The sequence below is a fragment of the Solea solea genome, chromosome 16, assembly GCF_958295425.1.
Source record: "Solea solea chromosome 16, fSolSol10.1, whole genome shotgun sequence".
Classification (NCBI taxonomy): Eukaryota; Metazoa; Chordata; class Actinopteri; order Pleuronectiformes; family Soleidae; genus Solea; species Solea solea.
Genome location: NC_081149.1, coordinates 24,524,008 through 24,537,472, shown reverse-complemented (window position 1 = coordinate 24,537,472; position 13,465 = coordinate 24,524,008). Strand labels below are relative to the sequence as shown.

General features: G+C 40.5%; 1 protein-coding gene across 3 annotated transcripts; it reads right to left on the bottom strand.

The window, feature by feature from the left end:
- Nucleotides 1–530: 530 nt before the first annotated feature.
- LOC131475996 (MAGUK p55 subfamily member 2-like) lies at nucleotides 531–12,585 on the bottom strand. 3 transcript variants are annotated; one of them, XM_058654419.1, is made up of 14 exons: nucleotides 12,459–12,585; nucleotides 8,654–8,702; nucleotides 7,407–7,504; nucleotides 6,874–7,029; nucleotides 6,623–6,796; nucleotides 6,388–6,495; nucleotides 5,799–5,918; nucleotides 5,584–5,715; nucleotides 4,970–5,072; nucleotides 4,770–4,838; nucleotides 4,526–4,687; nucleotides 4,219–4,421; nucleotides 3,338–3,466; nucleotides 531–2,713 (listed from the first exon to the last, which is right to left on the bottom strand). In XM_058654419.1, the coding sequence occupies exons 2-14, from the start codon at nucleotides 8,682–8,684 to the stop codon at nucleotides 2,537–2,539; spliced, it is 1,662 nt and encodes a 553-aa protein (XP_058510402.1). In that variant the 5' UTR covers nucleotides 8,685–8,702; nucleotides 12,459–12,585; the 3' UTR covers nucleotides 531–2,536. The 3 variants fall into 3 exon arrangements, with proteins under 3 accessions (XP_058510402.1, XP_058510403.1, XP_058510404.1); XM_058654420.1 differs by lacking the exon at nucleotides 8,654–8,702 and having other exon boundaries at nucleotides 12,459–12,567; XM_058654421.1 differs by lacking the exons at nucleotides 8,654–8,702; nucleotides 12,459–12,585 and adding an exon at nucleotides 8,560–8,647.
- Between the last annotated feature and the right edge of the window lie 880 nt (nucleotides 12,586–13,465).

Sequence of the window (13,465 nt, the reverse complement as noted above, 5' to 3'; positions counted from 1 at the left end):
TCTTCCTCACTAACTAACTAATCCTAACTAACCCAAACCCAAACCCAAACCCTAGAAAATACAGTTTGAAGTTCACGTAACAATCTACAATTCAACATAGCTCATGTGATTTGAAGATATATATATATGTATGTATATATATATATATATATATGTACAGTATGTATATATATATATATACGTATGTATGCATCCAAATCTTTTTATCAAATCAGTGATTTATTTGTTAGCATTTGACTCTACAACAAAACACATGGTTCAGAGTTGTGCGAGAGTCTTTCTGTTCTTTTTGATCAGCCACTTATTGTCAATGTCCTAAAGATGACATGTTTACAAAACTACATTTCCTTTCCTGTGAGTTTCTATTTCAAAATAATTGTCTGGCCGTGCTTCACTGGTCCGATGCTTTTAATGTGAAGGTGCAACACTTAAACGTTTGAGTTGTGGGAATCAAACCCTGCGCACATAGTTCTTATATCTTTTGTTTTGTATGAATTAAGAGAACAAAGAGTCATTGAACGCAGTTAAGATACAGTGACACAATGATTTTATTGCATTCGTAAGGCTCGATAGAAAAAAGAACACAATGAGGGTTTGGGATTATTATTATTATTATTATTTAAGAGAGAAGCAGAACACTTCACACTCCACAGACCTAAACACAGCTGCCAGAATAAAAGCAACGAGTGAGTGACCACAAGTGTCACAAAAATCCCTGGTCTGAGCTTCACTTATTAGTCATTGAGCCAAATACTATTCATTGTACATAAAAGAAGAAATCTTCAGTAGCTGCCACAATAAAAGATCTGAGTACAAAGAGCTGCTCGAGGAGCTTTCTGCAGTTGGCAACATGAACGGTGTCACATGTACGGTGGCCAAGGAGGAAGCAGGACAAGTTCACTGACTGTTCACTGGCTGTTCACTGACTGTTCACTGGTCACTCAAAGGCCGTCGTACACATGTTCTTTACATTCCAAGACTTACCACAACAGTGTGTGAATACAAGGCAACAATCTCAGTATCTAACACAATGTCATTTCAATGATATCACAGAATAAAAAGTGCAAATAAAGGAATAGGAAGAAAAAAAACCTATGAAATACAGAGTGTACAACGCCGTGTGAACAGCTGATCTCTACTATCATGGCTGGTCGTCACTCTCACAATCTAATTGTTGTGTTAGTCTGACTAAAAGACACAAATACTAATGCATGTTTACACTGAACTGGACCCAAACTGGCATTCTACTGTATTCTCTGCACATGCAGCACACTTCCTGCCCCTGACCTTTGACCTGCCGGGACACAGAAGAAGACAACAGTGACGCAAACTTTTTGGACTTAGTTTTGTTGTCGGTAAATATTTTGAGTTTAACGAACATTAAGTTAACTTCAATACCTTTTTAAGACTTTTTCAAGACTTCAAGCTGTAATCAGCAACATATTTACCTCACAAAACACTTTTAGTTTGAAATGAAATCTATAGAGCACAAACATACAAAGGAACAAAGCTGGTTAGAATAAATAAAGGCAGAAGTCGCTGCTGTGTTGTTGTCGCTGGTGGAGCACAGCTGCTTCTGCGACTGAACAGTGCTGATACGCTTCTCATCTTTCTGCAATTTATACAAAAAGCCTCCCAGGAGTCTGCAAACTTACATTCTCCCATGTCTGACCATTTTGGATATTATTTCGCAGCAGGAGGAGGAGGAGGAGGAGCAGCGTGTACGCGTGCGGCCCAGAGATGATGCTCCACGGCGTGTCCGCGCATTGTTGTTTTTAACAAATAAATACATTCATGCATACTTTCTACAGTCAAACTCTATGGACAACATTTAATACCTCATGAAATTAAGACTTTAGAATACTTTTTTAAGGGCCAAGATTGATTTATGAACTTTTAAAGACACCCTGTAGAAAGAGGTAAGTTCAATTGCTGCCTTAAGAGCGAGAGTAAAACCACAGATTAGCTTTGCTTCAACTGACTAAAGTTCATTTCGTGTTCAGTACAATCACTGACAGCTCGTGACATTTAGATGAAATTTCACAGCTCGTTCTCTCACGTTTAAGTAAATTAAACGTTAGCGCTTCTGTGGTCAATTATATCAACGACTTCATGAAATCCACACATAAACAAGCTGATATGATATGATGTGATATGATAAAGTCAGTCAAAGAACTGAGCATTGATTTTGATAAATTCAATAATAAATAAGTAGACTTTGTAGCTGTAAACACTGACAGTCTGCTGATGAACATCAGGAATGGCACAGATGATTTAAAACACACACACACACACACATTCATCTGACGTGTGCAGGTAAATTCTGTCCTGAATTATTCAGGACGTCGTTCGTCGTCCTCCATCTTTTCCTCTTTCTTGTTCTGAAAAATCTAAAGCCGCGTATCTACAGACATCCTGTTTTACACACGTTCAAGAAAAGAATCTGTACTCCAGTCTGCAGATGTGTGACTCTAGTAAGAAACATGATGTGTGATCTCTGTATGGATGACATCCATTATTTACCCACAGCCTCCGTCTAGAACACCCACGTGACGGGAACCCACTGTGGGTTCTTGGACACGGTTTCCAGAGCGGCCTTCACGGTGCGGTACGTCTCGTCCAGGTTGTCGTTCACGATGCTCAGGTCAAAGTAGTGACCGTACGCTGCTTGGATCTTGGCGCTGTCGCTGCACGTCCTCTGCAGCTCTTCATCCTGAGGCAGAAAATCATCACATTAACTCACCGGGTTCGAGTTTCTAAGTTCTGCTCTGTTGTGTCGGCTGTTTATGTGACACTCTTTATATTTATCTCTTTATTATCTAGAGTGTTAACCTGTGTTTATCCTTTTATCTCACTGCTTTCTTCTTTTCTGTGTATTTTTATTATGTATGTAAAAGCACTTTGTAAATTGTTGTTTTTAAAGGTGCTATGCAAATAAAGCTGTACTTACTTACACACACACGTGCAACATAAGGTTCCAGTACCAGATGTGGCGCACAGACCAGCTTTATCTGGCGCCACACAAACAATAATGACTTCTCAAAAATAAATCAATAATAGGTTGTAATATGAACCTCAGGCATTCATTTCTGATTATATTGGACATGTGGACATGTGGACATGTGGACAAGCTGATGTTTTAAGAATGTTCCTAAGAAAACTGCATCAGATTCATGATGTGGTTTTTTTTTTATTTGTCTAATAATGAAAATCATTAAAATGACTTTTGTGGCACTAAAACAAAAATCTCACAGCAACAGAAAACCGAGTGGTCATAATTCAGGATGTGGTCTTTGTTGTGACCCTGTGGTTTGTGAGTCTACAGTAAGTGTCGTACCGTCAGTGTCTGCGTGACGACTCCGGCCTCCACAGCAGAGGCATTCATCACCTTCAGCACCTCGAACTCCGGAGCCTGGAGGAAGACCACGTAGGGCAGGAACTCGGACGTCCTCAGCACTTTAAGAGTCTAGAATTCAGACGGGAACACGTCGCAGTGTTAAAACGCTCTGAGGTTTGGGTCAGCATCACTGACAAGACGTCAGCTGATATCAGACACGCCCTCGAGCCAAACACATGACACCACACTCACTGAATGGAGCTCCACAGAGACACTTTAATGTGATGGAATCTCACAGAGTTAAACATTACTGTCATAATCTACACAAACTACACAGTAAAACTCTCTTTTTTCAGACTCATATGTTCACTAAAAATGAATCATATTTCATTTCTGGGCTCAGACCTCTTACTGTACACTTACTGTACATCGATGGCATAAAAGAAACAGGATGTGAGGGAAATAACAGCAAAACATGGATTTATTTGTTTTAGTCAACGTGAGCATCATATTCTTATCATATCTTATTTCCAAAATCAAATGAGTGTTGATTTGATTTTTGATTTTGTAAGGGTTAGAACAGCCTTTTTCAAACTGTGGGGCGGGCCCCCCTGGGAGGGCGTGGAGACTCTCCAGGGGGGCGTGAGTTCTGTTTTTTTTTTCTAACTAAAGTTTAGCAGGCGGAACTTTTGATCTCGCTGTAAGCTGGACTCATTTAAGTGACGTACCACAACAAAATCTACACTGGTGACAAAGTTTGGATAATAGAGAAGTTTCTGAGGGGCAAAAAGAAAACTGTGCAATGTTTCGGAAACTAACGACAAGCCAACGTCAGCTGAACGACGACCAGTGTGTGTGTGTGTGTGTGTGTGTGTGTTTACTTGAGGGTTGGCGTCCAGGATGCAGATGCGTCCGGCCTCCACCACCTCATGGATGGAGTCCATCTTGATCCCATAAATGTTGCCGTTGTACTCTCCGTGTTCGAGGAAGCGCCCGTTCTTGATGTCAGTGTCCATTTTGCTGCGGCTGGTGAAGGCGTACATGCGACTGTCCTGTTCCACCTTTTTGGGCTTTCTCGAGGTGTCTGTGCAGACACAACACACACACACACACACAGTGTTACACAGGATCTTCTGTAGTTGCTCGTGCCACCATCCGCACAATTCAAACCAAAGATTGCCACCATACATGGAATGGTGGTGCCGAAGAGTTGAGGATCCATGAGTAAAAGCTTGTTCTTCAGTCTCCGCCTCCCCACACCCTGGGCGCCAATCAGAATCAGAGTTTTCCTCTTGAAAGGCGGGACTTTGGCCACCTCCTCGTACAGCAAGATCTCATGTCTGTCAAACTCTGAGGGGAAATTTGAAAAAGGATTTAAAAAAGAAGAAAAAGCAAAGGAATGCGAGCTTGATGTGGAAAAAACGAGGTTTACCTGCATTTCTGGTGGTCACATACATCATTTTCTTCTTCTTCTTTCCGCCAACACCGGTACAAAGATTTCCTGTCACAGAGAAGCATCTTCAGTCCATTGTGTCACGATGGACATGAGTTTTATCTTTTACCAGCAGATGGCAGTGAACAACAGCACAAAGTCTTTGGATTTGATTTATTTTCATCTTTTGTCCCGTTTACCTGCCGGAGCCAGTTCCACGTCTATCTTGACGAATGCTTTCCTTTTCTCTTCCAGCATCTGACTGGGAATCAAACCAGTGCTCCCACCCTCTACGTGACGAGCCTGTGCAACACACACACACACAAAGTTACATTTAAGTCAAGAAATCTAAAGAAATACACGTATAATCAGACAAGAGACATGTGCGCACACATGCATTAAAAGTGTGGTGTTATAAACATGGCTCCCAGTGAGAAAACAAACATAAACAAAGTTCAGCCACTTAAGAAGACTCACCTCGTAAAATCTGAGGTGACTTATTATTATAAAACATGAAGAAAATGAAGTTTGTGTTGCTTTTGTAAGCTGTACACTCTGTTGTGGATCCTGACGTGTTGTTATGTGATTTCACTATTTGAAAATCCTCGGTTGAGATTGACCTGAGAGACACAAACTAACTCAATGAGGCAGCAGTAGATCATCGACAGCCCCTGAATCCACGTCCATCTCACTTCAGACAAACATGAACCAGCCCTTTGTGTAGCGTAGAAGACACTTATATATCAAAAATATACGCTTTGTCATCAATGACCACAAGAGGGCAGCGTCCACACGTGTGCTTTCTGTTCTCTACCTGCCACCAGTTGACGTCATCCTGGTTGACGATCTGCAGGATGTCTCCTGTCTCGAACCGTAGACCCGCCTCCTTACAGGGAATGAGGTTGTCGTTGGCAGGGTCGTAGTCATAGTGACACTTAAAGAACACCTGGAAAAACACAGCGGGGACATAAGTTTAGAAAGTGTCTCCAGTGATGTTTTAAGTGGAGTATGAACGTGTGTCTGTGTGACCTGTCTCGGTGGTATGGCCTCATGGTAGCTGGGTAGAATCTTCAGAAGCACGCTCCCGCTGGCAGCTTGCAGCTCCTCCTGGAGAACCCTGGCGTCCCGGCCCACCTCTCGTCCGTTCACCTGCCGGAAACAAGAGGTAACTTCTGCATTAACATGGAAATAGATACTTAATAACTTCACATTTAATGGTTACTGAGGTGTCAAATTAAAGAAGGAGAAAGAAAAGATTTCAAGAAAGGAGAAGACGGAAAACTAAAGACTCAGGGACAGAACCCTGAGGTACTCCACAAGCTGACCTTTGAGGACTGATCTATAATTAGAAAAGGTAGTTAGATGTTTCTAACAGATATCTGCTAAATGCAAAGCTACAGCTTGCAGGAAGTTAGGAGCTTAGACTCTCAGTAGACTTGCTTGATGTCAAGGTTAAAGTAAAAAAGAAAAACCTCCAAGATAATATGTATTATTCAGGTGGTAACCCCTTTTTTTAGTTTTCTAACAATTTCCAAACTGGACTTTCAAGGTGCCACTGACTCAGTCATGAATCACAACAAAGGAAAGGGTCAGTGAAGTTCATCGCGGGTGACCGTACCTCTTTGATGATATCGCCGACATGCAGCAGTCCTTGCTGGTCTATCATGCCACCATGGAGTATGCGGGCTATCACCAGCTCACCAGCTTCCACCTTAAATGTCACTCCCTGAAACACAAGACGTACGCATACAATTGTTGTATTTTAGTGAATAAAAACTCATTTTTCTTCCGTCTCTGAAAACAAAGGACGGAGGCTCAGTTTGGACTGCGTTGATGTGTTTACCGTTACATACCAAATGCTCCCCCGCCACTTTCCGTATGCCCACCATGCGGATGGCTTCAGGGGGCGGGTGCAGGTTGTGTGTGTGGTCTTCCTCTGCTTCATGATCCACGACATCACCTCGGGGGCTCGGGGGCGGGCTATCACACGCCTGCGACGCCACCGAGTCGTGAGTCTCCAGCAGAGACTGAGAGAAAGAGAGTTCACAGAGAACATCAACAACAAGACATGAATCTGACAACTGTGCATGTAAGTCTCCCCCACCTGGAAGTGAGGCTGGGTGAGGATGGCGCTGAGCTCAGCCGCGGTGTCTGACTGCTGTGTGAAGGGGTCCAGGTCTTTGAGGATCTCCTGCAGGAGCTCCATGTTGTTCTCCCTCACCGGCGATGGCCGCACCTCCTTCTGATGCTCCTCTGGCTCCTATCACACACGTTAGTAATATAAAGAGACACAATAACAACACACACGCACACAGCAGTGTCTCTTATAGAACTAATATTTAAATGTTTACCTACAGTATGTCATCACAGTGTCCACATTTATTTCTCTGTTTTTGATATTAACAGATTTATTATTGAAGTAAACATTGTTACTTTGAACTTCTGTGAAATATCATCATGAATATCAGGACGTCTTATCATTTTAAGCTCATATTGCTACTGAACACTCGTTTTTTTTCCCCCTCTTGACCAAACTAGACGTTCATTAGCTCGCAGGATCATTTGAGTTTGACACCAGTGACACAGAGACTGTGTGTTGTTATTGTTATTGTATAGTGTCGTGTGTGTGCACCACACCAGAGGGCTCTCCATGATGCCTTTGAGGTAGATGAGGTCCAGGTCATTGGCTGTGGTGGAGCTGGTCGTACTGTCACTCATGTCCAACACCTGCAGCGCTGTAACAAACACACACACACACACACATGCAGAAGAAGGTCAGAGGAGCGATACATAAAGTAAATAAAGAGACAGTAGCAGCAGCAGCAGCAGCAGCAGCAGGCCGGCTGTCACTTGCTTCTGGACACAATCTGGACTGTGGTGATAGCTGTTCAGTGTGAGATGTAGTAAAGGACTATTTTGCAAACGTTAATACAATGTTTTGACATTTCACTTCTCTCACTCTCTCATACACAAAAACACATCACACACAGGTGAGTGTTTATCATAAGTGAGTTTTTTAATTTATTTTTCTTTAGTGGGAAAAGAGCCTGGACTTAAATGTCGATGATGATTCTAGTCCTGTAACAGAGGTGCATCTCAATACATTAGAGATAAGTTCATTTATTTCAGTAATTCAACTAGAGCTGAAACGATGAATCAATAATTAATCGGTTTAAAGCTTTTTTCATGATTAAAACAGGATTTCCGATTGTTTAAGCTTCTTAAATGTGAGTATTTTTGTCATTTCTTCGCTCCGGATAACAAAGAAATCATTAAAAGTGAATAATTTTGGTTCGTGGACAAAACAATACTTGACCTGTGTTTTCTTTGTGTTCTTTGTCATATTTAACAAGAACCCAAAATTCAGTATCTATTATATATTGAATCGTTGGCCTTCTGGAAGGTATGTTGATTTCCATGTACTCAATACTTGGTTGTGGCTCCTTTTCCTTGAATTACTGCCTCACTTGGGGCGTGGCATGGATGTGATCAGTCTGTAGCATTGCTGAGATGGTATGGAAGCCCAGTGGCCTTCAGCTCATCTCTGGTTTTTCATTTTCATTTTCTTCTTCACCTGAACTCAGCATCTTCAAAAGGCTCGTCAGCAGAAGGAAGCATGAAGTGCTCTAAGATTTCTTGGTAAACGGACGCAGTGACTTTGGTTTTAAACAGCGGACAAACACCTGCACACGACATTACTTTGTATTCAATTCCTATATTTCACTATTTGGAGTTGATTTACTGAAATAAATGAACATTTTCCACAATATTCTGATTTCTTGAGATGCACCTGTAGTGTACGTCTTATTAACGGTCACATCAGTTCAGAGAGTCATTTTTGTTGGGCAGAGAGGTCACATGAGGAGGGAAGTGTTGGGTCTCACCAGGCTCTGTCCTGGTGGAGGCCACAGGCATGGTAGAGCCTCAGTCAATCTGAGAGAGACACAGACACAGACACAGAGAGAGAGAGAGAGAGAGAAGTGTGGGGAAAAGCATGCATGGTTACTGTAATTATTATAGAAGTTAAAGGGATAGTTCAGCCATGTAGCCCCTGCTCCTGCACACTGTCCTCAGTTTTGGATTCACTGTTTTAGAGCAATCGTATGCAAACACACAAACTTGTTTTTATATTCTAGTGAGTGAGTGTCATCTTTTAAATCACTTCTTAAAACTCATTTTTAGAGACTTGCCTTTGCAGCTTTTGTTTTATTTCTTTTTGACTTTAGACTTTTCCTCTTCATTCCACCCTGTGTTGTGTTTTGTTGTTGTATTTGCTTTTTAAATGTTATTTTCCTTTTATTGTGAAGCACTTTGAGCTGCAATCCTTGTATGAAGGTGCTATACAAATAAACTTTATTATATATTAACCTAAAGGGCTTAACCCTGAGAAAGCCCTTTAAAGATGTGGGGCCCAGACAAAGTCAAAATGTCCTCACAAAGATAGGTTTGTACGTTTTTGGACCTCCCAAAGACACAAACACACACACACACACACACACACACACACAGACAGACAGACAGCAGGAAAAGAAGCGGTCGCTCTCCATCTTCAGGGACGGAGCTTCGATAAACAAAAGACAGTGGAGAGTTATTATCGTGAATAAGGAGAAGTAAATAAAGACAGAGGAGGGTGGTGAATGTGTGTGTGTGTGTGTGTGTGGGGGGGGAACTAATCTGCATATCACCATGACAACAGACACAATGGAAATTTGGAAAGAGACAGAGTGGGAGAGAACAAAGAGACACCCCCCTTTAACTATATACTATATACTATATAATATCTTCACTACTTTTGCAGTTAAGTGTGAAGCTACAACAAAGCTGCTGCCATGGAAACCTGCCTCCCTTCAGTTTTCCCTGCGCGCACACACACACACACACACACACGCACACACACACACACACACACACACACACACACACACACACAGGTATTACACAACACACGACAGCGGAGGAGAAGCTGACGGAGAGAGAGAGAGAAGCTGCCGAGTGGAACTGAGTCGTGCTAGAACTGAATCACGAAGAAGCAACAGAGGAGTTAACGCACGTAACGTGTTTATTGTTTTGTGTTTATTGTCCTGCTATCAAAGTCGAAGCATTTACATGAACAATATTCAATAAAAGAAGTGAATGTGTAAGAGAATTCAGTGTTTAACGCTTGTATTCATAAATAAATCATTCATTACACTGAAAAGATTGGAAAAAATATATTTCAATATTATAAAAGGTCATGGAAATAACTGATGTATGCCCTTTGTAGTACATTCATTGAATGTATACACAATACTCATTTTACATTGTATACATATTAATGATTATTTTTGATAATCTAATAATCTGTCGATACTTTTCTTCAATTGTTTGCTCCGTAAAATGTTAAAAAAATGTTGGTCAGTGTTTGTCAAACCTGGAAATGATGCTGTTTCTCAAATGATTCAGTTTGAATGATTTCTTTGTTTTCTGGAGCAAAGAAAGCAGAAAATATTCACATGTAAGACGCTGAAAAATAACAAAACTTGTTTTAATTATTTAAAAACACTCAAACCGATTAATCTATTATCAAAATAGTTGACGATTAATTTTGATGAAGTAATTGTATCAGCCCATATATGCATTTGTTTCTATTTATATTACTAATATAGGGCTTAAATAGCTATAATTTATATTTGAGTATACAATTCGATATTTATCCTCAGATGACGAAATGTTTCATTGTATCTTTATTTTTTTTTTTAATTTAAAACCATATTAAACTGGTTTCTACAACTTTCCAAAAATGAGAAAAACATTTTTTTGAATGATCTGACATTTATCGTGATAATCATTGAGAACGTTTCTGTCATTCATGCTGAATATGTTTCCTTAGTAAAGAATGGACATCATTCCTCCATGCTAATGCATGCTAACTAAGCTAAATAACAAGTGGACACTGAACCTGTCACATGATCTTAACCAGCTCTGACATCACGACTGGATGCAGTGGACACAAATGTCAAAGTAGTGTTTGTGAAACAAAATGTCCCCGTGAAGGACACGAAAAAGACTGAGGGACCAAAAAGCAAAAGGAGAAGAAAACACATGACTTGTCTTCCACATTCGGGGCTCAGCCGTTGTTCAATAGTGCGACATAGGGCTGAGCAACACGGCTAAAAACATTCACGTGACAAAAGAAAGTTGGCATAAAATGTCCGATTATCAAAGTCTGACATTTGCTCCTGAGTTCATGCTGAAGAAAGCAGTTATTTGTGTTTTTAAACGTCTTTATTGACAGAAAACACGTCAACAACAATCATGTGCTGTTTCTAGAAATGTTTTTGCAGATTGCATAAAAACATTACATTGATAAATACTCAACCTCTGTTATGATAAATGAATTTCTGTAAAGTAAATAAATCTATGTTTGGGTAGAAATATGATGATATGTTTTTAAATCAGCTGACGGAGAGTAAATGATTTCTGTGTCGATGAATGACGTGATGAAGGATAAAAATAGACAACAAAAGAGTGCACAGCTGCTGCTCACCTGGATAATAAAACTGCACATTCAGCACACACACACACACACACACACACACTAATTACACATCTCACACTACTACATTCCTTCCTCCTCATGTCTCCTTACTGTTCCCTTCTTTCCTCCACTCGCTTCCTTTTAAGCTCACTGCTCACCCTGGGTCACAGTCTCACCCTCCCCTCCTGACATCCTCCCCTCTGCACACCCCACCTCCCTCAAACCCAGAAACTCCTAAAGGCCCCACCCCCCTACAGTCTCCCACCATCATCCATCTGCTCACACACACACTCACAAAAACATATGCTCACACACACACTCACAATGCATTTTGCCTCTTGCCCTGTCCTTAGAACTATGTATAAACCATAAATAATTGATTGATTAATCATTTCTGAGTTAAGAGCAACATATATATATATTTTTGATGTTAACATTGTACATTTTTAGATACCTTACACTTTAATGTTCATACACTGGACACTTTATAACAAGGTATAATAATTGTGCTCAGGTTTTTACTTTATTTTCTTCATACTTAATTTTAATTTGTATTCTCTTGGTAGCAATAAAACTATCTTAATCTTAATAATACAATAATATAATCCAGGAAAATCGAACATTAGCTTTGTGTCCGTATATGTGTTTTAATGTGAGTGGGAGGAGGATTTCACCTAAAACACACACACACGCGCACACACACACACCAAACAACAACCACGTGATATGTTTAGCTTTATTAGAATTAGCAATCTCACTATCCAATGGGTATGACCCCGTGGGCTGGGGTCAGATTGAGGGGTCACATTTAACAAAGCTTCACACGCGCACGCACACACACACACACACACACACACACACAGTGCATGTCCTAGCCCCTTGTCCTGTCCCAAAGAGACACAGAGACAGACACAGAGACAGACACAGAGACAGAGAAAATGCTAACTGAAAAACACGAAGTAGCTAATATAAGCAAACACGCTGTTATTTAAACAGAGCGCGCGCACACTGACGCAGACGCAAGCACGCGCCTTTGTCAACGTGGGAGGAGGGAGAGACGGAGACAGAAAGATGCTCAAACACCGACTGTTTACGCCTGTATCCTGTTAGCATGCTGTTAGCGTGTTAGTGTCGTGTTTGTGTCGTGAATAATAAAGGTACATTTCACGTACCTTTCAGCACAATAACACGAGCTTCACGCTGCCGCCTCGTCCGCGTCGTGCACGTATTGTTATTGTCTGATTTCTTGCGACCGTCAGTGTAGGCGCGAGCGTCAAAGCAGTAGCATACACACGATTTCCGGGAGAACTTTCAAAATAATTTAATTTCGGGTGGTACTTGGTGTTTCTCTCGTAATTGTCATTCGTATATCGATGGAATATGTTTATTTTCCATATTTAAATACACAGTACGCTGTGTGCAATACAAACGAGGTTTTTATTCTGACATATATAAATATAAAGTTTTATTTTGAAAGCAAATTGAGAACATTGTTGGTTAATTTGTAAATAGTGCAGGCATATTGACAAGTGTAGATTGATTATTAATTTATTTTTTATCTATCTATTTAACATATCTCAAGCTAATGTTTTATTCATGTATGTTTGTGTATATATTGTATAATAATTATGAAATACAACTAATACCTAACTATTGCATAATTGTTATGCAATAATTACATATTAGTTGTTGTTGATCATAAACATATTGCTGAGTCAGTATTTCCAACTATTGTTTTTCAGGGAGATGCTCATAATAATTGTATAATTGCATGTAGTCTCTGTCTTACTTCAGCACTAGTGTCTTCACTAGTGTCTTCCAGCCTCGGAGCTGTTTGGTCCTGAAGAGGCTAAATGTACTGGAACAGATTTTTGCATCAGTCTTTCTCCTCACTGCTGTAACCCTCAGAGCAGTTTGGTGTGAAGAAAACGATGTCTTCTGTGTTTTAGGTGCTGGCGACAAACCCAGCAGATGTCTCCCCTGATGCAACCCAGTGGTCTAAAGAATGAGAAGCAGGTTCAATGCCCGTAGAGTTAACCAGTTCTTAACAAACACGGGTGCACATGAAGATGAAATGTGATGAAACAAGAATGTGGCTGATATTGTATGCAGTGTAAAAATATTATCCATTTGTATCATCAAACAACAACCCAACATCTCACATATCACCTCTCTGTGG